A 27,513-nucleotide genomic window follows, 5' to 3' on the forward strand; every position below is an offset into this window, starting at 1 on the left:
TGTAACAACACAGTTGTAATAAAGGGATAGTAGCTCAAAATGTTTTGAAAGCAAGTGATAACAAAATCCATCTCAATAGCTAAAAGTTCCTAAAGTGATATATGGAGCTGATCAAGCTAAACTTTATTTTGAAGCAAATTTATCATTGACTTCCTAAATCGGCCATTCAACATAAAAAATAGTGTCTTGTGAGCCTCAATAGTAACAATGTCTCCTACCTCCAAAATATCATCATCATTCAAGCCCTCTATTTGTAGAATCTCATTATGCTCCTTCGTCCTTCTTTTTGTTCCTTTAACTTCATGCTTAAATTTAGCAAGAAGAATCCTCATGATTTCCATTAGCTCTGTTATAAAGACTGCCCAACTGAAGGATTTTTTAGAAGAAGAATAACCATTCTTATTGAATTTCAAGAGACACGATTACAAGATAAATAGTAGAGGAAGGCCACAAAATCAGCAAATCAAATCACCACAAAATCAGCTAATCAAATCAGCAGATCTCTAGGCTAGAAAACAGGAAACTGATACTACTAGAAACTGAAATAGTAATTTCAGATTTTAAAAACTGAGTGAATTTCTCAAACCAGGCTCTTGGTGACTGTTTTAACCTCTTCAGTTTATGCACCTTTGTGCCAAACTTTTCACGAAATCCTAGAGGTGCATCTATGTACACTTCTTCTTCCAGGTCTCCATTAAGAAATGCATTTTTTACGTCCAACAGTTGCAGAGGCCAGTCACGATTAGCAGCAAGTGACAAAAGAACTCTTATAGAGTTTAGCTTTGCGACTGGGGTGAATGTCTCCAAGTAATCAATTCCATGGGTCTGAGTGAATCCCTTGGCGACCAATCGAGCTTTATACCATTCTAGAGAACCATCAGATTTATACTTGATTGTAAACACCCATTTGCACCCTACAGTTATCTTTCCTCTTGGTAGATCAATTAACTCCCACGTGCGATTTTTTTTTTCAAGAGCTTTCATCTGCTCGAAGACAGCCTCCTTCCACTCAGGTACTTTTAGAGCATGCTGCACAGTATTAGGAATCTCCATACAAGACAATTGTGAGGTAAAAGTACAAAAAATAGGTGAGAGATTTTCATATAACACATAATTGGACAATGGATGTTGGGTGCAAAACTCCACACCCTTCCGGACAGCAATGGGAAGTTCAGAATCATCGAACTTAGGATTGGAACCAGACTCAGGTTCAAAACTACAGGACTCGGAACTCGAAAATGAAATGGACTGAACATGAGGTAAAGGCTCGATGAGGACATTACGTGGAGGGTTTATGGATTCTGGACAGTGTAAAGGATTGGAAGACCCTTTCTTTCGAGTTGTCCTCTATTGTGAGTAGACAATGTCAAATGGTACCAACGCTGTGGTGTTTTTTTCTGTTTCTCCTTTGTTAGTGATTATAGGATCATGAACATCATGAGATGGCACTGTAGGAAGACCGGCATTTTTCAGTATCTAAAAACTTGACTCACTTTCTCTTGGTATAATAAAGCTTGGGTTTTCAAGTTGAATAATCAAAGTTGGAGAAGGATCATTTTGCGAGTCTTTAGTTTGGAAAAAATCATGAAACACAGCCAAAGCTTTGTTTTGGTTCCCCCCTGAAGATGAGGCGTAAAATAGGAATGTAATTCAAAGAATGTAACATCCATGGTAACAAACAATTTTTTGGAAATAAAGTCAAAATATTTGTACCCCTTTTGAGTGGGAGCATAACCAACAAGCACACATTTTGTGGCTCGGGGTTCAAGTTTTCCTCGATTATGACTATGAAGATGAACAAAAGCGGTACGACCAAATATCTTTAGTGGCACGAAGAAGACAACCGATTTGTTGGATAAAACTTATGGAAAACATCGAAAGGTGTTCCAAAGCTTAAAATCTTATTAGGCGTTCTATTTATGTGATATGTAGCAATAAGAACAGCTTCACCCTAAAGATATTTAGGTACCTGATTGGTAAAAAGCAATGCCCGAGCTATTTCCAATAAGTGTTTGTTTTTTCTTTCAGCCAAACCATTTTGTTGCGGAGTGTCGACACAATAGCTTAGATGAACAATTCCTTTTTCAAGAAAAAATTGGCCCAAAATGTTTTTGAAATATTCTCGACCATTATTACTTTGCAATATTTGAATATTTTTTTGAAATTGTGTTTGTACCATGGTGTAAAAATTGGCTTGACATTGATGATCAAAGGTAATTTTATTGATGGACACCAAATTGCAAGACAAATTTGGAATGTGGAGCACATCATGGAGAGTTAACAATGAAGTAAGTTTGATAGCTCCTATCCTGGCAATTACTGAGAATGAACCATCTGCAATTTTGATCGTTTTATTGCTTGCACATGGACTATAGGATGAGAACAATTTGGAGCAACCAGTCATATGATTAGTTGCACCAGAATCAATTATCCAAGAATGAAAAGAATTAGGAATAACACCTAAAAGCACAATAGAACAAGACAGAGTTAAGTACAGTTTTGGAGATTGAAATAATTTGTATAGGTGCTCTAATTGCTCCTTGGTAAAAGGGACTACATCCTAGTTGGTTGAAGGCTCTTGAGTCTCTTTAGCAGTGGCTTGGTAGGCATGACTGTCACGTTTGGATTTTGGCTTCCAATTTGCTGGTTTACCACGAAGCTTCCAAGTTATAACACGTCTCCTTCGTATGCCATGGTTTTTTGCAATGCTCGCACCATGGTTTCTTCCGCCCATTGAGTTTTGTAACCGTGAGATAAAGGGCAACAATTCTGGGAATAGTAATTAGCAGATATAGACTTAGAAGGAATAGTGGGATTGGGTGGAATGGTTTCGGAAGTACCGGAAGAGCCGGTAGGATTTCTTTGGGCGCCGCTCGTCGCCGACTTACATGACATCATCGGAAGGAAAGAGCACAAGGCTTTAATACCATGAAGGATTTTTTAGAAGAAGAATAACCATTCTTATTGAATTTCAAGAGACACAATTAGAAGATAAATAGTAGACAAAAGCAACCAAATTAGGAAGGCCACAAAATCTGCAAATCAAATCACCACAAAATAAGAAAATCAAATTAGCAGATCTCTAGGCTGGAAAACAGGAAACTGAAACTACTAGAAACTGAAATAGTAATTTCAGATTTAGAAAAATATAATTTCCTAATTTATTCCCTAGAAATCTGATACCAACCTACCTATCTAACCCACCAAGTTGATCAAGACATCTTCAGTTCTTGCTCTTTTCTTTGACTTGCTTGACATACTTGATTTGGTGGTGTTTGTAGCAAAATTGTTAGTACTTGTAGAGGCATCTATGTCTTTCAGGAGCAAATAGAATACATTTCAGGAGTATTAATACCGTCACAAATAGAACACCTTTCAGGAGTATTAATACCATCACATGAATTGTAAATGCACGAATGAGATCTACCAAAAAATTCGTGGTCCCTAATGGAATTAGGCACCTTCCACTTCTCCACTTGTTTCCTCCTCACCTTCAGCCTCCTCCCTTTCTATATTTTCTACATGGTCAACAAGGCCTTCCACATCAAGTCCATTCATTTTTCCTGAAGGCAAGACTGTCATATAAGGAAAATTCTTATTCGTCAATCCAGCAGCTAGAAGGTGGCTTTACAATTTCAAATGCATATGATGAGTCAGAGTTAAGATTCAATCTATAGAAAACTATTCAAGAACAATAGAATGAATATTGCTCAGAATTAGGATCAATCTTAATGCATACTCTTGCACAATTTAAACATTAAGCAAAGAATCACATACTCCTGCACAATTTAAAAATTGAGAATCAGTTTATGTTTAAAATTCATAGCATATTATGAAACTTACATTCACCCATTCTTCAAAAATGGGAAGCTCGCACATTACACACTTCAATCTATCATCCCATCCAAACCCGCTCTGTGTAGGTCCTAAGATCTCAAGAATGCATTGGTATTGTCTCTTCAACAATTTCACCCTTGATTCAGTGTGGGTTTGTGCTCTAATGTTAGTACCAGGTATCTTTTTAACACCCACTTCTCCAATCACTGAAGATAACCAGTTTCGTATGCGTCGTTGTCACTTTTCCAAGTAGGTCCCATATTTAGACGTTTCTGCAAGACATTCTACTAGCTTAGTATCCTTTTATTGAGGCTTATTTCTCTCTCTAAATGCCTTGAATATGCCTGCCCACAAGTAAGTCTTCCCAAGATCTGAAATTTTACAACCATAATTACCGCTGCCATCATCATCATTAAGAGTTGATTGAACAAATCCAAGTATGGTGACATAGCTATAACCACTCTTTTCTTCGTAGCCATATGAGTACATGTCATTGGTTCTAATAGACACAATTAAATCCAAAGCTAGAAACAAATCACAATAAAATTTACAATTTAAATTACTGCTTTCAATATTCAAATATAAAATAAAATTTAAAATAAATATATATATATATATATATATATATAGGTCACCACGAGAAAGCGCTGGAAAGCTGACAAAAGAACCTAGTTGAGCTTTGAAAGGAGGAGGGAATTAAAAAATCTTGGGAGAATATATATATATATATAGATCACCATGAGAAAGCACCGGAAAGCTGACAAAAGAACCTAGTTGAGCTTTGAAAGGAGGAGGAAATTCAAAAAGCTAGGGAGAATGAATGGGATGCTGCAAAGGGCATACCAGCAGTGACAGTTGAGATACAAAATTGACGGAGCTATAATAGAGGAGGATATCAGAATTAAAACTTATACATAACTATAAAGTAGGAGCTAAGAGTCATGTTTAAGACAAGGATGCGTTTGCATTTTTCTTATCCTCAAAAACCACAAGTAAAGCAAAGGAGAATTAAATTGGAGGGTATTATGCACTCATTTATTTAACATAGTGTCAACCATATAGATCTTGCTGTTCAACCAAAATCCTCAAGGATTTTATGGTTTAGTCAATAAGATCATTCAGCTTATAGGAAAGCCCAGAGCTGCAAAGAGTTGAGGCTAATAATGAAATATAAGCAGGACAAGAATCACTTGCATCGTCTTTTAAGTTTTCTTGAGTTTCTGCTACCAAGAAAAATAGACTGAGTCATTATTTTTTAAATTACGATCAGACATAAAAATATTTATCCAGAAGTTCCACAATGTATGTATTAGTTAGATCAGTAGGACAGAAAACATTTCGGCTACTTAAACCCATTTAATGTGAATTGATTAAATTTTTAGTTTTAGAATGACAAAACTCCTCTGATCTGTTTGTGTGCATGTAACCTGAAGTATAACTATAACAACCATTATCACAAAACCATGTATTTCTTTTCTCGATTTCACAGTCCCAATGTATGAACATGCAGAAAGACCAGCAGTCAGTGTCGCAGAATCAAAATATAGCAAAGAAAGCAAACCCAGTGCTCCCTCAAAGTTGTCTGCCTGCAAGTACCCAACATATATGATATTCCTAAAGATAATATTCAACTCAACACCCTCACTCTCTTCCTGCATACTTTCAAATACTTCAAATGCACTATTGCACATACTCTGGGAGGCATGACCAGCAATTTATGGTCCTTAAAAACACTGAAAAAAAAAAAAAAAGTCACTAATTCAGACTGCTTTTGTTTGTGCAGAAACTTGTCTCAAGAAATAAATTATAGGGGAAAAGTTCCTGTCGAAGTTATGTATTGATCGGAACATTACATGTGAATATATACAACAATCCTAGCATTCCTAAAAGGTAAATTAATAAATCAAATCCCATGATTTATGGGACACCCTAACAGAATAGGAAACTTAGCTGTATAGGCCTAATTCTAAGGATACAATCTGTTATTAAAAGAATATCCTAAAATAGCTAACTAATTATACATGGTTTTCTCACACTCCCCCTCAAGCTAGTGAATAGGTATTCTCCATACCCAGTTTGGAAACAATAGTTTGGAATACAGAGCTACTCAACCCTTTGGTAAGGACATCAGCAAGTTGACCATGTGTAGACACGTAAGGTGTACAAATCAATACACTCTCCAACTTTTCTTTGATAAAGTGTCTTTCAACTTCAATGTGCTTCGTTCGGTCATGTTGTACTAGGTTATGAGCTATGCTGATTGCAGATTTGTTGTCACAATAAAGTCTCATAGGGTCATCCCACTTAATCTTCAAATCTTCAAGGATGATCTTCAGCCAAAGTAGTTCACACACACCTTGAGCCATTGCCTGGAATTCAGCCTCTACACTTGACCGAGCTACCACACTTTGTTTTTTACTTCTCCATGTCACAAGATTCCCACCGAGAAAGGTGCAATATCTTGAGTTTGATTTTCTATCAATAATTGATCCAGCATAATCAGCATCAGTGTATGCCTCAAGTACCAATCCTCCATTTCTTATGAACATGATACCTTTCCCTGGTGTTCCCTTGAGATACTGTAGTACTCTATGGGATGCTTGTAAATGAACTTCCTTCGGGCTATGCATAAAATGACTAATCACACTCACTGCATATGCTATATCTGGTAATGTGTGAGACAAATAAATGAGTCTTCCTGCCAGGCGTTGATACATTTCTCAGGTCTTCTGTGACATCCTCCTGAGCTTTTCCAATTTTAAGATTTGAATCCATGGGAGTACTTGCTGGTTTGCATGCTGTCTTGCCAGTTTCCTTGAGAAGATTTGTGACATACTTATGTTGAAAGATAAAAATTCCCTGCCTAGAGTGAGCAACCTCAATCCCGAGAAAATACTTCAATCTCCCTAACACTTTAATCTCAAACTCTTTAGCCAAATATTGACTCAAGACCTGTTTCTCCTTAGCATCATCTCCTGTCACTATTATGTCATCAACATATACTAGAAGGACTATAACCACACCCCCCCCCCCCCCCCCCCGCCTATTTAATGAACAATGTGTGATCCCTTTGACTTTGTATCCCATAGCTAACATAACTATTGCAAATCTCCCAAACCATGCTCGTGGTGATTGCTTAAGGCCATATAGTGCCTTTTTCAATTTACACACAATGTGAGTAGCCAAATTCTTCCCATATCCTGGTGGAACCTGCATATAAATCTCTTCCTCTAGTTCCCCATGTAAGAAAGCATTCTTGACATCAAATTGTTGCAACTCCCAACCATAATTAGCTGCTAGTGATAATATTACTCTAATCATGTTCATCTTTGCAACAAGAGCAAAGGTCTCTAAATAATCAATCCCATAGGTTTGAGTATACCCCTTGGCTACCAACCGCGCCTTGTATCTCTCAATCGACCCATCTGCCCTATACTTCACCGTATATACCCACTTACAGCCAACCGGTTTCTTTCCTCCCGGTAACTTCACCAACTTGCAAGTCTTATTCTTTTCCTATGCCTCCATCTCCAGATTCATAGCTTGTCTCCATTTTCCATTGGACAAAGCCTCAGATAATGTGGTAGGAATGGTGATGGTATTTAGGCTTACAAAAAAGGCTCTATGGGATGGTGAAAAATTCTTAAACGACAAAAAATGTGCAAGAGGGTACAATGGTTGCTTTGTGCATTTTCGAGTTCCTTTTCCTAATGGCAATTGGAAGGTCCTGACCATCATTATCAACATGAGATTCAGTTTCATCTTGCAATGGATGGTTAACAATTGTTACTTCATTCAAACAATCTAAGTTGGACTCTTGGACCTGCATTGGTTCAGGAACAGCCATCTTCCTTCTTGTGAACACCTTGCCAAATATGGTATTTCTAGTAGCAGAATCGGTCTTTTCTTTGGGTTCATTTGGTGTTTCAGGCATAGGGTCAGAAGAACTCTCAGGTACATGGTTGGAACAAGATGAACAAGGAGGTACAGGTATAGGGTTCGAGGTTTTAGACATATGAATTGATGGCAAATCAAGCAAAAAATCTTTATTATCTTCCCTAGTTGAATTCTCCCCCTAAAGATAAGGATTAGTGAAATTAGACTCTTGTTCATTGAACGTAACATCCACTGAGACATTGGATTTCTTTGACGGAGGGTGGTAACACTTATATCCTTTTTGAGTCGAAGAATAGCCCACAAAAACACATTTTCGAGCCCTCGGGTCTAATTTCCCCCTGTTGTGACTATGAACATGGACAAATGACTCACACCCAAAAATCTTAGAAACAAGGTTGTTTGTAGTGGTTAGGTTTGGGTAGAATATGGAAAGTATGTCCATAGGACTATTGAAACCCAAAACTCTTGAAGGCAAACGATTTGTCAGATGAGTGGCTGTCAGAACTGCTTCCCCCCAAAAAACCTTAGACACATTTTTTCGAAACAACAAAGCTTTGGTTTTTTCAAGGAAATGGCCATTTTTCCTCTCTGCTATCCCGTTTTGCTATGGGGTATTGACACAAGATGACTCATGTACTATTTCTTCTGTCTGAAAATATGGGGTAAGAATTTGATTGAAATAGTCCGTGGCATTATTTGACAAAAATCTTTTGATATTGACCCCAAATTGGTTTTTGATCATGGAATAGAAATTTGGGAACACAATACTAACATCAGACTTATGTTTAAGCAGGAAAATCCAAATAACTCGAGTGCAATCATTAATGAAAGAAACAAACCATCTTGCCCCAGAAACATTAGAAACAGTAGATGGACCCCAAATATCACTGTGAATAAGATAGAAACGGATTGAGCTTCTTTCGTAACTAATTGGAAAAGGTAGACACTTGTGTTTAGCAAGTTCACATACCTCACACTGAAAGTTTTCAACATCTAAATCCTTAAACAAGGAAGGAAACATAACTTTAATAACCCTAAACGATGGATATCCAAGACGGCAATGATGAAGTAAAATTTTTTCTTTATTGGATAAGACAAACTCTGACATAAAGGAAGAAGATAATCTGTCCTTGGTCATGTGCAATTGACTTGGTGTTTCAAGATAGTAGAGGCTATTCCTTTCCCTAGCACGTCCAATCATCTTCCCCGAATCCTTGTCCTGAAATATACAATTACTACTGTAAAGAATCACATTACAACATAAATCTTGAGTGAGTTTATGTATAGAGACTAGATTTGTGGACAATTTAGGAACATGAATTACATTTTTCAAAGTTATTGATGGTCTTATTTTCACATTCCCAAAACCAGCTACAGTGGTCAAGGTTCCATCTGCTGTGGCTATTTTCCTACTACTTGGGCATGGAGTATAGGTTGAAAAATATTGGATAAATGGGTCATATGATCGGTTGCTCCTAAGTCCATGACCCAGGAGTTGGTAAAGGTTTTATCTGAGACATTTAATCCAATAGAAGACGGAAGCTCACTTGAATTAGCCAAAGAACAAGTACCTGGAGATCCTTTAGGTTTTCCAAGACTGTTGATAAGTGATCTCAGCCTCTCAATCTCTTCTTTGTTGAAACTACTCAACTCCTGCAATGTCGATTCACCTTGTGGTCCTGCAGCAATTTGGACTTGTCCATTGTTCCGTGGTTGTTCTCCTTTTTGGCCCCATTCTTGGCTTGGAGGCTTTCGATGAAGTTTCTAGCATTTTTCATGGGTGTGACGAGACTTCTTGCAGTAAGTGCACCATAATCCGTCACGATTTTGGGTTTTCGGTTGGCCACCTTTTTCTCCTTCAAGTGTTGCTCCTCTCCCCATGTTTGTGGCTAATTTATTGTTACCACTAGCCACCATAGCCGAACTATCTGTGATTTGTGATTCAAGCATCAACCCTCTTCTACTTTCTTCACTTCGGATTATAGCCACTACTTCATTAAAGCTTGGAACCTCCGGATTCCCAAAAATCTATATCCTCACTTGATCAAATTCTGGATTAAGTCCAACTAGAAAATCATACACCCTATCTTGTTCAATACAGGCCTTTAGAACCGTTGCATCGTCGGAGCATTTTTTTTTTATCACCCGTTAGTGATCCAATTTTTGCCGCAAGGATTTCAGTTGATTTGCATATTCAGTGACTGTTTTATTCCCTTGTTTTGCAGCCATAGTTTTTACCTTGACCTCGTACACTTGTGCCGCATCATTAGCTTTGGAATAGGTTTGCTGAATTGCATCCCAGATGTCCTTTGCAGTAGCCAAAAACATGCATGTGTCACTTATTTCTGGAATCATGGAATTCCACACCCACACCATGATCAAAGAGTCTTCTTCATCCCATGCTTCAAACTTAGGATCCCCTGGTTTAGGACCTGTACCCGTGAGATGGCTAATCTTTCCCTTGCCTTTCAACATTGTGCAAATGAGTTGAGACCACTTAAGGTAGTTCTTTCCATCTAACCTGTAGGAGGCATGAATAGTCTGCATTTCTCCTGCTTGTTGGGGTCGGATTACCTCTTCTGATTGGGCTGTAGTAGTAGTCTCCACGATATCTGACATCGTAAAGGCTTGAACAATCCGCTAATCAATGATGATGTCAGCTGGAAGTAGAAATGATGATGACGACTAGGCCAAAGTGAAACCCATAGAAGAGAAAAATTGGCAATGAAGGCAAATAGAAGGTTTTTAAGGCTTTGATGAAACAAGCCCTGTTTGGCAGAAATAGAGGTGCACGAGCTCAAAAGATAGAGTAGAACAGAGGTCTGCAAAGATGGGAAGAAACCAGCAATGAAGGCTGGAAATATCAGCGATGAAGGATGAAAAAAATTGAAACCCTAAGGAGCCTAATTTGGCTCTAATACAATGTCGAAAATTGAAAAGAGTTATGTATTGATCCGAACATTACATGTGAATATATACAACAATCCTAGCATTCCTAAAAAGTAAATTAATAAATAGAATCCCATGATTTATGGGACACCCTAACAGAATAGGGAACTTAGCTGTATAGGCCTAATTCTAAGGATACAATCTATTATAAAAGAATATCCTAAAATAGCTAACTAATTATACACGATTTTCCCACAGTTCCCATAGAAAATATTATGCCATAAATTTGTTTCCTTCGAAACAAGAGAGAGGAAAGGAAGAAAGAATTACTTATGCAGATACCTCTAATGTGTACAACATCAACTTGAAAGTGAGAGAGAGAGAGAGAGAGAGAGAGATGGGCATTTGTAAATCTGATGTAGAAACGCATCAACAATGCATTTCATAGAACATCAATCAATGCCTAAACTGCATCAAAATTAAAACAACAACAAACAGAAATCATGCAAATTTGCTTCAATCACTCGCCAATAAAACAAATTCAGTTCAAAGAAAGATTAAGAAAGAGAGCTTCAACAAAAGTAGTTCTGGTGATGAGCGCTCTTCGAAGATCTCTTCTGCAAGCCTCAATGGCAAATCCACCGCAGGAAAAAACCAAAGAATATGAAGCTTAGAGAGAGACAGAGAATAACTCTAGAGGGAGAGAGAGAAGGAGAAAGAGGATGCTATTGAGAGAGAAGCATCTCTTCATGTTTTGAAATCCTCTACACAACAAAGATCTACAAATCAAAACTCTAGATTTGGAGAAACATAGAGAAAGATGAGGAAGGGAGCAACTCTTACCTCACTGGTTTGATGAAATGAAACACAAAAAATGGTGGGGGTTGGGGAGAAAGGCTGAGGTTATCTTGGCCATTTTGGTTTCTTTGCGCATTATCCCATTCCTAGAAAGTTATAATATCCCCTATAATTTGGTAATCGCATTCCCACATTACGTGGACAAATGACATAAACTGGTAATCTAAGATGATTGGATTCTTACAACTGTATTGTGAACCAAACATGGCCATGTTTTTACATTACCAAAATATTTGTATTACCGGTGCTCACAATTTGTAAGCCAAACGCCCCCTAAGAGAATAAATATGAGAAGAAACTTTGCATTAAAAAAAATGATAATGTTCATACCTTTCGTGCAAGGGCCAAGTCTTTCTAGAATGGCACCTTAACTCTTTGATGGATGGTGTTTTGCTAACAGAGGTTGTCTTTTCAAGTTGGGATTTAGAAAGTAAGTGCAATTTCTTTCTCCACCATTGTAAATCATGCATGTCACAGATCCTAAAAATACAATTGGTATGAAATATTGTTACGTTGCAATTAAAAGATTTTAGAAATTTATAACATCTGAAAAGCAGTGGACATTAATAGCATAATGGAGATTGAACCTTTCCATGACATCGATATGTGAGGGGACCATCTGCTATCCTAATGATTACTGGCTGAATATGTTTTCTTGATGAAAATAAAGTTGATAATCTCAACATATAATCAAAAAAATATAGGCTATAGCAGGACTCTTTATGTTATATGTTTGTCTTGGACATCTATGCCCTTCAGATACCTCTTGGATTCATGTTATACGTTCCTTCTACATGTCCATGGTTTTAGGACATAATTATTGATCTTTTACACTTTTCAGGCTTTCTTTAATGCTTCCAATGCTCTTTAGATGCAATAATGGTATATAAGGGTTTGAGTTTTCTTTTATGTTAGATTACTACTTTACCTAAAAGCTTAAGTTGCTAGGTTGTAGGCCAACAACAACATATATCAAGTTTTAACACTCCCCTGCATGTGCAGTCCAACAGCACATAGATAAAAAAATGATAAAGAAGACCCATTACAGGGAATAAAAAATAAAATTTAAACATCACATAATAAATTACGGCAACAAGACTTGATCCTAGGAGCTCTTGGCAACCATATCTTTGATACCATGTTAAGATTACCATTTTACCAAAAAGCTTTAGATGTTCGGTTGTGCCAAAAATGTATATCAAGCTTTAGTATTTAATTTTTATTTATGGAAGACTATAGGTTAAAAATTTGCAGATGTATGGATTGCTTAAATTTTTTATTTAACTTACCCTTTTTTACAATAAATGAAGTAATATAAAATAAGATGAAGGGAGAGAAGAGGAAAGGGAAAAAATCTTATCTCCACAAATGGATTGTTTTGATTAGAATGCAAGCTGCTCTTAAAACAGGAGAAGGCTAAGAAGAATATAGATCATGTTTATTTGAAAGGATAATATAGTTATTAATAATATTATTAGAAATATTACATTTATTTAGTTCGTATAACTTAGATGCCCCCCCCCCCCCCAACACACCTTTTCCTCTTTAAAGCGTGTAGATTATTTGCCAGGGATTGCTTTAGTGTGCTAGTCTTATTTATTGACTATCTTTAATCTTGCTCCTTAGTATGGCTACCATTTTGCCATACATGAATTGGTTCATATGAAGTGGCTGGGTCTCAACTTCCATCATGCTTTTACGTCTGTTTGCTTGTATTAATCTTTTTTTTTTTTTTTGGCTATTTACTTTTCCCACCGCAAAAGGGGGGGGGGGGAGATGAGAGTGAGGCTGCATCAAAGTTTCTTTTTATGCCTGTGATAGGTCCAATTTACTAGGATACGAAACTTGTTGCCATTTGTATGCTGACTGTGATAAGATTAGATTTTACGTTTTTTCTTTTTCTATCAGAGGCTCTAACTTAAGTTTGATCAAAACTACATTATATCAACATTTTTTTACATCTTTGTTCGGTTTGTGATGGATCCAAATTTCCTAGGATACAAAAATTGTTACCATTTGTATGTTGACTATGATAAGATTAGATTTTATTTTATTTTTTTTCCTCTCAGAGATTATAACTTAAGTTTGATCAAAACTACATTATATTGACATTTTAAAACATTTTTCTGGGCTCAATTGTAATTATATATAATTCATACTGCCCCTATTTCTCCAGGTGACTGAATGCGAATGTGCTTCACATAGGATTGGAGAAATGATCTTTCTAGAGGGTGATAGTGATCAAAAAATAAGTTCATATCCATTAGTACCAACTGATTTCTTTGAGGATTTGGAGTCTTCATGGAAAGGACGAGTGAAGAGGATCCATTTAGAAGAAGCATTTGCAGAGGTGCAAAGAGCAGCCGAGGCCTTGTCTGTAGCGGTTGGTCCCCATGACTGAACAGTTTTTGTCATGATTAAATACATTGTTGCTTTACTAAGACCGTTAAATGTGATCTAGGAGACTATATTGCCCTCATTTTTTATTTTCTTGTCTATGGTCTATCTTAGTTATTTTACCCAATGATTTTAGATCTTCATGGTCGTCTTTGTTAACTATGTCTGTTGTACTGCTTGCATATTCATTGCCTTTAAATACAGCGATGTTACAGAGTTTTTTGTGCTACTGTTTTTATGTTCGGATGTTTAAATTATGTTATAATCTTGTTCTAGTGTGCAAACTTGAATTTTATTTTTTTAATATGCTATATTGTTTTCATTGAATGGTATTAAGAAAGATGCCCCCAAAAGAATTATGAGTTGTGGTTTCACAATCTAAAGTATCATGTCCTTGCAATTGTCTTTTCTGGAAATAAAATTAATAAATTTATGTTTGAATATCATCTCTGTTCATAATATCATGCTTGTTAGTCTGCGAATTGGCAAGCTAATCACAGTAACAACTTCGATTTGTTTCAAAGCAACTATAATATTGCACAATATTGCCAAGCACGTTCAGCTGGCTGCAAAACTGTTTATTCTAATGTTGTAGTGATTACGCTGTAGAATTGGAATTCCTGATAGCACACACCATCAGGTTCTTGGCAATAAGATTGCCTACCTGGTTTTTTAATGCTTAGACCATACTACGAAAGTCTTCTTGTGATTCCTCAATGGAACCCTGCTGTGTTTTATAGGATCCCTCCAGAACATCAACACGTTCTGCAAGTTGGCCATCTCTACAGCCACATTGTTTGCTGTCTCGGCCTACACCTCTATTGCATCAATTTTTTTGGCGTTAGTGCACAGTATGGTTCTTTTACTGATGCTTAACACAATCCCACAATCCGAAGGCAACCAAATCTCAGTGCAATTAACCAAGCTTTGATACCAACTGTCATATGCCAAACTCTTCACACCTTGTGAAGGGCAATTTGGCAGTAGTTGTAGCACCATTGCTTAACTAGTTAACCAAAAGTAAAATACAGTTTCACCATATGAACAAATCCACAACAATAAAATGCAAATGAAGAGTAAACAGTGAGCAAATATTTGCAAACAAGAGTCACGTGGTAAACTATAAAGCAACACAATTTATTATTCATACCTCCATGAGCAATGTGTGTTCAGCAGGGGAAGAAAGTAGGCTAAACACGTTTACCATTCCTGAAAGAACTTTTATGTTATTCTTACTTTGTCAATAGTAAACATCAAAATAACCAAGAACTCATGCTCATTACTTTTACTAAGCCATTATCATGAAGGAGGTAAGGGTTCTTTGGTGGTTTTGAAGGCTGCAAAGAATGAGAGGGATTTGCATGAGTTGATTAGGGTTTAAGTCAATATCTTAAATTTTAATTTTAGCTTAAATTTTAGGGCTTCAAAAGTACAGAAGTTTTGGTTTGATCTAAATTTTGATTTCAATTTTAAATGATAGAAAATTGTAGTAAAGCATGGAATTCATTATGAAACTTAGAAATTAATTGACCTAATAATGTAAGATCTAGCGCTAAAATATTATAAATAATATACAATAAGGACATAAATGCTGTCTATGACATGCAATAGCTGCAATTTAATATAACTGCAATATAATAATTGTTAAAGCTTGATATACATTGTTGGCCTACAACCTAACAGCTTAAGCTTTTAGCTTAAGTGGTAATCTAATGTGATTTTAGAGCTGGTTACTAGGAGGTATTGGGTTATAATCTTGTTGCCTATGTTTATTGTGTGGTGTTTAAAAAATAATTATATTCCTTGTAATGGGTATTTATCTCTCCATGTGTTATCAGGCCGCACGAGCGGGGGAGTTGTTAAAGCTTGATATACATTGTTGGCCCACAACCTAACATCTTAAGCTTTTAGGTGAAGTGGTAAGCTAACAATAATTATATGAAACATATTCAACTAATGTAAATGAATTTCATAAACCAACTAAGTACTATTTAATCTACAAATACATCTAATTTTTAGCCATACGTTGTCAAATAAAATCTTTTAGCTAATATCCATGGTCTCAAATTTCCAAGAAATGGTCAAATTTTCCATCAAAATTTCTGCTTTTTGCCGCCTTTGAAATTGAAATGGAATTTCTATTTTTGCAAAATTACCATCAGAATTTCCAGTAAATTTGAAATTTATTGCAATCTTGAAATTTCAGCAAAATTTATCAAAATTTTAACTATTGAATGAATTTCCTTGAAATTCAAATTTGAGATTCAAAGCCTAACTTGGACTTAATTTTTCTTTTATTGAAACTAAACTTGAAGGATATGAATACTTTTCCAAGTTTTGAAATTATATGAAAAAATAGGCATAGATATTAGTCATAATGGTAATATAAACCCAAAAAAGAAATTTTTTTTTCTATATTCTTTCATATTCTCAAGAACCAAATAGGCTGTGAATTTTAAAATTTTGTCATTCTTTTCCATAAATAAACATTAACAAATAATAAGAATTTTTTATAATTTTTTTAATAACTCAATAAAAGTTGCAAACTATTAAAAAATGTTTGAAGAAAATGAATACCATTGGTGATAAGAAAAAAGAGAAGGTTCTATGTGCATTTGCTTTGCAAAATTGTGTCCAAGTTCTGATTTGATGAAGTTGTGTGGGCTAGGTGCATAGTGGACAAGACAGTAGGGGAAGATTTAGAAACTTGTTGGGCTTTAAAAATTGTGGCTAGAATGCTAGATTTGAATTCAGTTGGGAGTTCTTCACTATTTTGCCCAACCATCCTTTCCAACATAAGTCAATCCTCTTCTATTTCTATCATCTCCTTTGAATTCGTTCTCAATAACAATACTTGTGTCAAGGTTGGTTTAAGTTACCATAGATGGAGAAAGCAAGAGCAAATTTGTTGGCACCTAAGATGTAGTCTTCGAGATGGTATTGAAAGTCTATGACAAGGATGGGAGTTGTGAGAAGAGAGACCTTGAGCAATGGTAATGACTTGCCACTTGTTAGGATCTCTTACATCCTTGACTTTTTGTGGTATCTTTGTCAAAATTCTCTTATTGGGGCTTTGATTAAATTATAGTGTGATCTCCAACCAAATAGGAGGGGTTAAATGACAAGCTTAAGATATACAAGCAAATATAACTGGTCCATTTAGTTGTGTACTAGTTTAGAGCTAAGTGTCATAAGGCGACAGATTTCCAAGGAACCGCACAACATGTTTCCCTTGCAACAACAAGACCACGCCATTAATTCCCATCCGGCCTACTTATCCAAACACATGGAGACACTCATGGATCCAACTCAGTGGTCAAGTCTCATGGCATGATAGTCCTTGTCCCAATTGAGTAGGTTATCGAGGTACTATGACTCAAATAGTAAAGGTGTTGAACTCTCATTCCATAAGCATATGGTTACTTCTATTCCTCTTGTAAGTGAACTTGCCACTAACCACTGATAAGTCAGAGCTAAGGGAGGTGACACCATACTTTGGTTGAGACAAACATATAAAGGATTAACATCCCTTGATAGTTCAATCTGGTATAAGACGACACTGCCAAAGAGTAGCCCAAGGGCCAACACTATTGTGTGTCTCAATCGTCGAGAGTAGCGTGCGACCTTGTTCTTTGATAGTCATCCATGGGGGCTCTCAAATCCCACACAAAAGCCCAAGATGCCCCTCAAGGATGTCAAGAGCTCATCCTCGAGCATTCCTTAAGATACTTAGTGGGAAAAAGAACATCGGGGGTGGTAGGACGCTCACCTAGTGTTCCCCCTAGAGATACAATATTTCCATCACGTTCTTGCATACCCATGAGTTACCATCTGTGGGTCTAAGAATCATACAATATTTTTCCGATGATGCCACCTTGATGACTATTGAGATCCACTACAAGGTCATAGCAACATTTAGAGTACATCCCATGACATCCCTGTAATCGAATCCAAGTTCTCAATCGTCGAGAGTAGCGTGCGACCTTGTTCTTTGATAGTCATCCATGGGGGCTCTCAAATCCCACACAAAAGCCCAAGATGCCCCTTAAGGATGTCAAGAGCTCATCCTCTTGCATTCCTTAAGATACTTAGTGGGAAAAAGAACATCGGGGGTGGTAGGACGCTCACCTAGTGTTCCCCCTAGAGATACAATATTTCCATCACGTTCTTGCATACCCATGAGTTACCATATGTGGGTCTAAGAATCATACAATATTTTTCCGATAATGCCACCTTGATGACTATTGAGATCCACTACAAGGTCATAGCAACATTTAGAGTACATCCCATGACATCCCTGTAATCGAATCCAAGTTTACCATAGTTCCTTCCAAGGCTGCTCAAGTCCGTGGCACAAAGCCTCTCTTTACAGACTATTCAGCACTAACAATTGAAACTTTCATGCAAAAGACTCTTGTGAGGGGGTGGGGTGAGCCTTGGGATGGAGAATGAGCGTTTGCAAGATATTTGAGTGATTGTGATCACTTGGTTCTTGAGAAGTGGATTGTGTGCGGCTAGTGGGTGTAGGCAAGTTGAAAACCTCCAAAACATGTTAATTCATGTGGGTTTGTCTTGATTTCTTGTTGCTTGGTTGACCTTCCTGCAGGGTGTTCGGCATTCTGTCACCACATTAACTAAATAAGAAATTTGAATTAGATATACTAGATTAACTGCAAATTTAGTGCACTTCCATAGAGCCTGCCTTCTTCCAAGTCCCTTAGGACAAAAGTGACAAGAACATTCCAAAGATAGTAGGGAGTATCGCTTTGTACATCTGACCTCTCTAGACTTTGTTGAGCCGTGGTGCACTATGCTGCCTAATCATCCATCATCATCATCATTTTGTCTCTACCTTATGGTTACGTTTCACTTATGAAATTTGAACTGCATTTGAAATGTTATAAAGAATAATCTCATTGAGTAGAATAGGCTCCTACTTTAAACTAGTTGTGATTTGTGAGCTTGCATCTTTTAAAACATACATTTGATGTGTGATTGAGTGAGGGGGACTTGCACCTGTTGAGACCCATAATTTGGACTTGCATGCATTGTCATAATCATCTCACTGCCCCCACCTGTTGGATTCAGGTCATCCTTTTCACTAGTGACAACTAATTTCAGTGTTCATGTACCATTCTGGTGGAGCTTAAACAATAGCCTTCATCAATTGCAGGCTAATACAGATTTGGATAATAGATTTTTTAAGCATGTACTGAACTAATGGTACATCAACTGGTTGCAGTTTTGAAAATTGGTGAAAATCATTTCCTTTACGAGTGTTGTATATGTTCTCTGTAATGTAGGCCAGCAAGTTCAATTGCCAGTGTTGATTAAATTTTCATTTTCATATGCTTTGCAGCTTATGCCCGACATTCTTTACCTACCAGCAATGACAGAAAACGCGAGCACAAAGATTCTTTCTTGACAATGGATCCTTGGTTAAACACCAAATTTTATGACGTATTAAAACTGCAATATCTTTGTTGATTGATGATATGACAAACATAGAAGAGGTTACAAACTTCCATTATTAAAAAAGGTTATGGAGATGCCTAAGAATCTTGGAATTTTGTGACCTTTGACTTCACAAATGATTCCTAAATATTCATTTTATGATATGTAAAGTTACAAGTTGTCAACGCCAAACCTGGGTGGCCCGTTTATTGCCAACTAGTTTGGTAACCATTTTGAAAAATAAGATAAGTCAAGAAAACCAAGCCATATTTCTCCACCCCACCCTTTTTATTTTGAAAACAGAGTCGCCACTTTATATTATTTTTAAAAAGGTACAATAAAGAAAAACCTTTTTCAAAGAGTTTTAGGTTCAAGAGTACCATTGTGAATTAGGGAGGTACCCATTAATTCTTTACAATATAAATTTAAAGGCTAGCATCCTAAAACACCTGTTCTAAGAACGTTTACTGCTCTCTCCTTGTATGTGTGTATCTCCCTCAAAAAGATTTAATTTTCTGAAACCAAATTTTTAAATTTTTTGCAAAAAAATAAAAAATGAGAGAAAGTAAGGATCAGTCGGCCGCCATCAAAGGTTGGCCAACCATGCCTTGCTCTCGGGTAAGATCAGCTGACCGTCTGTTGCAGGCTACCACCCTTTTGTTTTTTTAATTCTAAAAATTTATAACTATCTCAACCCTTGGAAAAGGCTTTCATAGAGTCTATGCAGAGGCCTATGCCCCATGAAGACCCCATTTCTTATTGTGTTTTCAAAACGCCAAAGGAAAATGAAAAATGCATACAAGAACATAAACAAAGAAAAGATTTTTTTTTTTTTTTTTTGTGTTTTGTGAAGTTATGATTACATCTATATTGGGATAGACTACTTAAGTATCCTTTTAAAAGAGGGATCAAGTCAATTGTAGTCCCCGAAAACATTTTTAAATTTACTTAAAAAAATATTTTGGAGTTTAAAAGAAACCTTGAACTTTTGGGAAAAAATCAATATTTTCTAGAAAACTCTTTGAATTAACAGAACCTTGAAATCATTGAAATTTTAAAAAAAGTTCATTTTCCATCCTAAAGCTGCGTCATGGCCGACGACTTTGAAAAGTAATTTATTTCTTGAAACAAAGTTGAGTTATTGATTTTTTGGTGGGAGAACCACATACCCTCCTTGAAAACATTTGAATTTTCTTCATTCTAAAAAATGTCCAAATAGATGCATCATGGACATTTATTTCTAGAAAAAACCTGTTTTTTGAAAGAAACCCTTGAAAAATGACTTTTTTTTAAGGAGAAGACCATAAAACCAGCATCATTTAGATATCTAGTAGACTCTACCAAAGAGTGTATAAACAAACCAATAATCAAAATCTCCGAGAAATGTCCAGAAAAATGGCAAAAAAAAGCCTCTAGGCTAGCTAGTTAACCGGGCCTTAATGGTCGGTCGACTGCTTGTAGAAGGAAAACCGTTCGACTGTGCCCTCGAAGTCAGTCAAGCACCTGCATGCAATTTTCATTGTTTTACAATTTTCATGCATGTTTCTACAAATCCAGAACATGAATCTATCCTAGATGACATGTCAATACGAGAAATCAACATGCATTACATGGGAAACTGGGTAGAAAATATTTACAAAATATTTTTAAAATTTGCATTCTTTTAAGAATAAATGATACCAAAATCAATTTGATCATGAAACATGGATGTTTTACTTTATCAAAACACCAAATTCATCACCTTTACACAAATATGAACTCTGAATATTGAACTACATGAAAAAACCACAACAATGTGCGTTTATGCATGCATATGTGAAATGCAAACATGAAATTTAAAAGAGAAAGATGAGAAACCTAAATCATGAAACTCTGTATGCTAGCGGGAAAAAAAACACTCAGAAAAGAAAGAGCATAAAAGGTAGGAAATGAAGAATAGAGAGAATATGTGATATCCCTAAAAAACATAAATCTCCTTCACCTAGCTAGGTTTGCTCAAGTAGTAAGGGCGAAGTTGGGCCTTGGTGATCCCAATATCTCAAACTCAATTCTCCACTCGTGGTTTGCCTGGTGAATTATTAGGGATGTGTCAATGTGCAAGCATCAATGTTTTCAACCCCCTGGTTTGGTGCCGCCTATGTGGGTCTAAAGGGCTCGCCCAAGTAGGAGTACCAAGTCATTAAAAAAAAGGTATAAATCTCCTTCTAAAAAATGCACACATTTTAGTGTTTCTCATGCTAAAAAATCCCCCCCCCCCCCCCCCACCCCCACTATGGCATGCCCAAAATGATCCCATGCAAAAGGAGGGAAAGGAAGTTGACAACTACCAGCTCCTTGGCTCGTTGCTTAACATGTGACAAAGGTCAAGACATGGCACACCCAAATCCATCAGCCAATCAGAAGAAATAAAATTCAAAATTTGAATTTCAATAGGACCAGACAACCGCCCTATGGAAGCTGGTCAACCGCTATTGGGTTGGTGCCATTTCCTTGACGCATGCACAAAGGAATAGATAAGGGAATGGATGCCTGTCGACTGCCATGTAGAATGTTCATTCCTCTTTTTGATTTAGCTTGATTTTCACATTGTTTAGCTAAGTTATTATTTGTTTGGTCAAAAAATGATTATCGAGGCAAGTGTATTCTGATATTTATCTAGAGCTTCCTTTGCTTAGGATTGTCATGTGGCAGTGTCTCCTGTTGAGCATATGCATTAAATTTACTAATTAATTTTTTCATTTAGGTTTCTGAAGATTTCCTGCCTATCATTAATAGAATAAAGGCTTCTACAGCGCCACTTGGAGGGCCAAGGGGTGAAATATTATATGCTCGTGAGCATGAAGCTGTTTGGTTCAAGGGAAGGCGCTTCGCACCGGCTGTGTGGGGTGGAACCCCTGGGGAAAAGCAAATTAAACAACTAAGACCCGCTGTAGATTCGAAAGGCAGAAAGGTTGGGGAGGAATGGTTTACCACCATGAAGGTGGAGGATGCATTAATGAGGTGTGTTTTCATTCCGTGGAAATAAATCTCTTGATTCTCCCTTTTGAATTGATTGAATTCTGTCTTCTGATGTAGTGTCATGATTCTTTTAATTTTTTTAAAAAAATTCTGCTGCAGATACCATGAGGCAGGTGCCAAGGCAAAAGCAAGGGTCTTGGAATTGTTAAGAGGACTCTCTGCTGAGTTACAAATGAAAATTAATATCCTTGTCTTTGCTTCCATGTTGCTTGTCATAGCGAAAGCATTATTCTCTCATGTGAGGTTGGTCAGACATATTTATTGGGTTTCTAAGATTAAGATATGATTTGGTTTTATGCATCAATGTATGTCTTTTTTATTAGTGTGCATGCACATGCATGCACAAAACTAAATTTATAATATGTATTCTGTAACAATATATGATTTGTCTATTGTGCAGCAATGCTGGCTGCACATGTTTATGTGAGCTTTCTTAAACATATATGATTCCTGATGTTAAGTTCTGTTTTGTTTAATTAGAGATCTTAAATATATGGGTAGGTTTATTGTGTTTCTGATACAAAACGATTTTCCTATGCATGAAGAGGCAACTGTCTATGTTTTGATTGTGTTATCATCAATTTTAAACCGAGGGTTAGGCAGTCAATATTTGAACCAACCTAATCCAAACTATGAAAGGATTCACCAAAGCCAAGGATCTATTATGTGAGAAAATTATAATTAACTAGGCCTGTTATTAATAACTAGACCAAATGCAAATAAGTTTGCACGTTCATCTTGGGGATAAAAATTGTATGCAAATCATAGTAGTGCCTCAGACAAAAAATTAACACCCTGCATTTTCCTGGTTTATTGACCAAGTACCAACTAGTGTTAAGAAAATCCACCTGCTCAAGTAACTTCGATTGGATTTGCTTCATTCACAGCAAAAGCTAGAAGGTGAACAGAAGTTAATTAATGTTTGATTGTTATCATAAATAATTTGTGGCATTTAAGTTATAATATTTTGATTTTGTAATATAAAAATAAATGCAATGAATAAAAGAAAGACATGTTGTGAAACTTCCCTTACATTGTTGTCCATGAAGAATCTCACAATATTTTAGAAGGAAATCTGAGTTAGGATGTTATCATATGGTTTAATGTCTTTCAATTGTACATGTTCTATGCAGCTTTTCTGCTGAATCTGATTAACCAAAGAGGACGAGGATTTGAAACTGTTTTTGTTTTTGTTTATATTTTGTGTGAGTGTGTGTGTGTGTGTGTTTGGAGGGGGGGTGGGAAGGAAGTTTGTTCAATTTTCATGATCATATGGAGTAATCAAGTAATCATTTTCTCCAATCTTTTATAATTTTTGGGCTGTTTGAGCAGTTCGCACTTGATTCTTTTCTGCAGGTTATTGTCAAATTACTTGGCATGGTAAATTTGCAAGGTAGAAATTATGTTGTCGTTGAAACTTCAAGCATATGCTGCTCTAGTTGTTGCTGTTTTGGTGATGAAGCAAGAGACAATGACATCACTCATTTGATGATATTTTTGGATATTGATGTGGGCATCCTAATATTGACCCATAGTCTATAACCTTCTCTGCTGATGCCTAGAGTATTGAATCCCTTGCTTGAACGAAATTTGATGCAAAATATATAATTAGGTGTCAGATTCACAGCTTTTTTTATTGGGTTTGTCCCTCAATAAATTAGAATAAGGAGAAGTTATATTAAAATACTAACTTAACCGCATGTTCAAAGATTCATTGAAATTTGGGTTTGAAGACCAATGTAAAATTATTTTTATTTTTTTGTCTGTATTCTCTTGATATTTTTATGTGCTTTTTTTTTTTCCTTTTGCAAAACAATTAGTGCTTTGTTTTTCATCATTTTGGCATGTTCATTTCATGAAAATTTTTCTGCTTGTAAAATTGTAATATCATGCTTGAACCCTGCTTCAAAGACAACTTATGAATTCTAATATTGACTTTCATTGACATTTACAGTGAAGGGAGAAGAAGGAAATGGGTTTTTCCCACTCTTTTGGAGTTCCATACTACTGAGGTACTGATAGTCATCCTTACCTGATTCCTTCCAGACCAAAAATTATACACACTGATCTTTTGTATCCTTACATCTTATGTGGAGTTGATAAGTGGTTGTGTTTATTTTTGATTAATCTCAACTGTCTTGGGTGTGATCCAAATGTCTGATCTTCATCTCCATTTGTTTTTACTGTTTGATTATTTATAAATGCATCCAAAAATATGGTGCGGTGCATTATACAAGTTGACAACCTTGTTCATGAGTCTTTGAACTGATTGCATTTTGTTGACTAGGTCATTACTGAGTTTATTTAGATGTGGACCATACTTCTAGACTATGGGATTATATTGAGCCCAAGAAGTAGGTGAGGACCATACTTCTAGACTCTATGAAGCGAAGAAATGTGGCACACTGCATTATACAAGTCAACAACCTTGTTTGTCAGCCCTCGAATGGATTGCATTTTCTTAATCACTACATGACCGTTGCTGAATTTATTTTGGTTTGGGCCATATTTCTAGACTCTTATGGGATTAAATTGTGCAAGTTTAGAGTATGCTGGCCTTTATCCTATCTTCTAAAATGGGTTATTCATTAGGATTAGACTTATGATGAGAGTGGTTGTTTACCTTCTCTGTTATTCTTGTGAGGGCTTGAGCCATATTTAACAACAAATCGAAGAGTTTGTCAGATTATGACAATTAAACTTCTTGTTTTCTTATGAAAGTACAATAAGACCATCAGAGAAGAAAATAAGGGATAGCCGGATAGGAGATGCAAACTCGTCCTGCCAACTCACCATAAAATGTTAGTTCAAGGAACAACCTCTTGGTCAACTGAGTCAATTTGCTTACATAACTGAAGAGATCTATGTTAGTGATCCCCTTCATGAGACAAGACTAGGCTCCATTCCAGAGAAGAAAAATATTCAAGGATTAAACATTCTAGAAAGTCATTTTTTTTTTCCTGAATATGGCCAGCAATGGCAGAAGGAACGAAATACCTTGTTAATTTTCTTTGTAGGTAAAATCCAAGGGATGAATTTTACATCAAATCCAATGGAAACCCCCTTGAAATGGATCATGAACTGCAAAAGGCAAATTGAGAAGCAAAGCAGCAATAAATTATGGGATTGTTCGCCAGTTTTTCAAAAATTCAAGGCAAAATACAAGTTACTATAACAAGCAGGAAGAAACAAGCCTCTTCTATTGGACTAGATTTTAGTTCATCTATAGTAGTCAAAAGTGCGTCTAGGCGCGAGGTGCACGGAGGCGATGGGGCTAGCGCCTCACTAGTGCTGAGGCAAGGCGACCTACATGAGACACAGTGAGGCGCACATGGGTGCAAGGCGCAGTGAGTCACGCCTCAGTAGATCTGACCTTTAACCTTTTTTTTTTTTTTTTCACCTTTTAAGAAATTATTTTACTTCGAGCCAGAGCCAGCAAAAGAGAGCCTAGCTTGGTGCAAGACAGAGCCCTTCATCTTCAAGCCTTTGAACTAGCACGACAGAGCCTTCGTCTTCGAGCCTTCAAGCCTTTGCCAAAGCCAGAGCCTTCTTCTTCTTCTTTGATGACATAGATCATTATGATGAAGATGAAGAGGATGAATGATGTAGGACAAAAAGCAAGACCTTGGGAGGATCCTTGCTGGAGAATAATATTCTTTGATTCTCACTGTGAATTTCAGGACTAGAACTCGGGGGCGATGATTGGCAATGCTAGGATGATCGATGGCCTTTATTATTTTCATGATACACTATTCAGCAATAAAAAAGCTCAGGGCTTGAGTGGTTGTACTAGTTCAATCCCTGTGTGTGATCAAATAATGCTTTGGCATCTTAGATTAGGACATCCTAGTTTTTCTTATTTAAAATATTTATTGCCTAATCTGTTTAGAAATTTGAATTGTACTTCTCTTCATTGTGACGCGTGTCATTTATCAAAAAATTATCGAGTTCCTTATATTTCAAAAGGCTACTATGCATCAAAGCATTTTTATTTGATTCATAGTGATGTTTGGGGTCCCTCTAAGGTTACTACCTTATCCGGGAAAAATGGTTTGACTTTTATAGATGATCATACTCGGATTTGTTGGGTATATTAATATTATTCAAAAATTTTTATAGTATGATTGAAAAATCAATTTCACACAAAAATAAGCATACTTCGTACAGATAATGGTACAGAATATTTTAACAAAGTTTTGGGAAATTTTTTGAAAGAAAGAGGGATTCAACATCAATCCACTTGTCATGACACCCCACAACAAAATGGCGTCACTAAAAGAAAAAATTGTCATTTAGTTGAGGTTGCACGGGCTATAATGTTTTCAATGCATATTGCAAAATATTTGTGGGGGGATACTATTCTAACTGCTTGTTACCTTATTAATAGAATGCCTACCTGTGTGCTGCAGTATATCACTCCTTTGGCATGTCTAAAAGAAATCCTTTCTTGATAATAGGATAATTTCTAATCTGCCTCTGAAAGTATTTGGATGCACTGTTTTTGTTCATATTCCAGCTCACCTTAGATCTAAACTTGATCCTAGGGCTTAAAAATGTGTGTTTCTTGGATATGCCCCCACTAAGAGAGGGTATAAATGTTTGAATCCAAAAACAAAAAAAAAAAAAAATTCACATCGGTATGGATGTCGTTTTTGTTGAAAATCAGTCTTACTTTAACCAAACTTATCTTCAGGGGGAGAAAGAGAGTAGTGAAGATCAGTTTTGGCAAACTTCTATAACAATGCCTAATGTTTTTCTTGACATTGACATCCCTCTGCAAAACATTTAAGGAACAGATTTCCTGCCTGTACAAAGCATAAGGGAATCACAAACAGGGGGAGAATTGCTATAGAATAATCCCTCTTCTGAGCTTCGTGTTTATACTAAAGGCAGACATTGTTCTGATACTAAGGATCATCTCACAATTTCAGAACATAATCAATCATCACCTCCAAAGACTGGTCATTTGGAAATCCCAGGTAATCCTTCTACTACACTTTCAGATTTCCAGTTGATCAATCTACTTACCTTAATGTACCTATAGCCGTTAGGAAAGGAGTTAGAACTTGTACCACACACCCCATTGCCAAATATTTATCATACCATAGACTCTCTTATAATCATAAGGCCTTTACATCCAATATTTCTCACCTATTTGTTCCA

General features: G+C 36.4%; 1 protein-coding gene across 3 annotated transcripts in view; it reads left to right on the top strand.

Annotated features, from left to right (window-relative positions):
• The window catches only part of LOC131152292 (DNA mismatch repair protein MSH1, mitochondrial), a 144,168-nt gene that overhangs the window by 107,371 nt on the left and 9,284 nt on the right, over positions 1 to 27,513 (top strand). For all 3 annotated transcript variants that reach the window (XM_058104105.1, XM_058104108.1, XM_058104107.1), the window contains 4 exons: positions 13,658 to 13,864; positions 22,076 to 22,332; positions 22,450 to 22,593; positions 24,305 to 24,362. In XM_058104105.1, the coding sequence (XP_057960088.1) occupies positions 13,658 to 13,864; positions 22,076 to 22,332; positions 22,450 to 22,593; positions 24,305 to 24,362 (666 nt within the window). The remainder of the gene's footprint in view (positions 1 to 13,657; positions 13,865 to 22,075; positions 22,333 to 22,449; positions 22,594 to 24,304; positions 24,363 to 27,513) is intronic.

This window comes from Malania oleifera, chromosome 3 (assembly GCF_029873635.1).
Source record: "Malania oleifera isolate guangnan ecotype guangnan chromosome 3, ASM2987363v1, whole genome shotgun sequence".
NCBI classification, from domain to species: Eukaryota; Viridiplantae; Streptophyta; class Magnoliopsida; order Santalales; family Ximeniaceae; genus Malania; species Malania oleifera.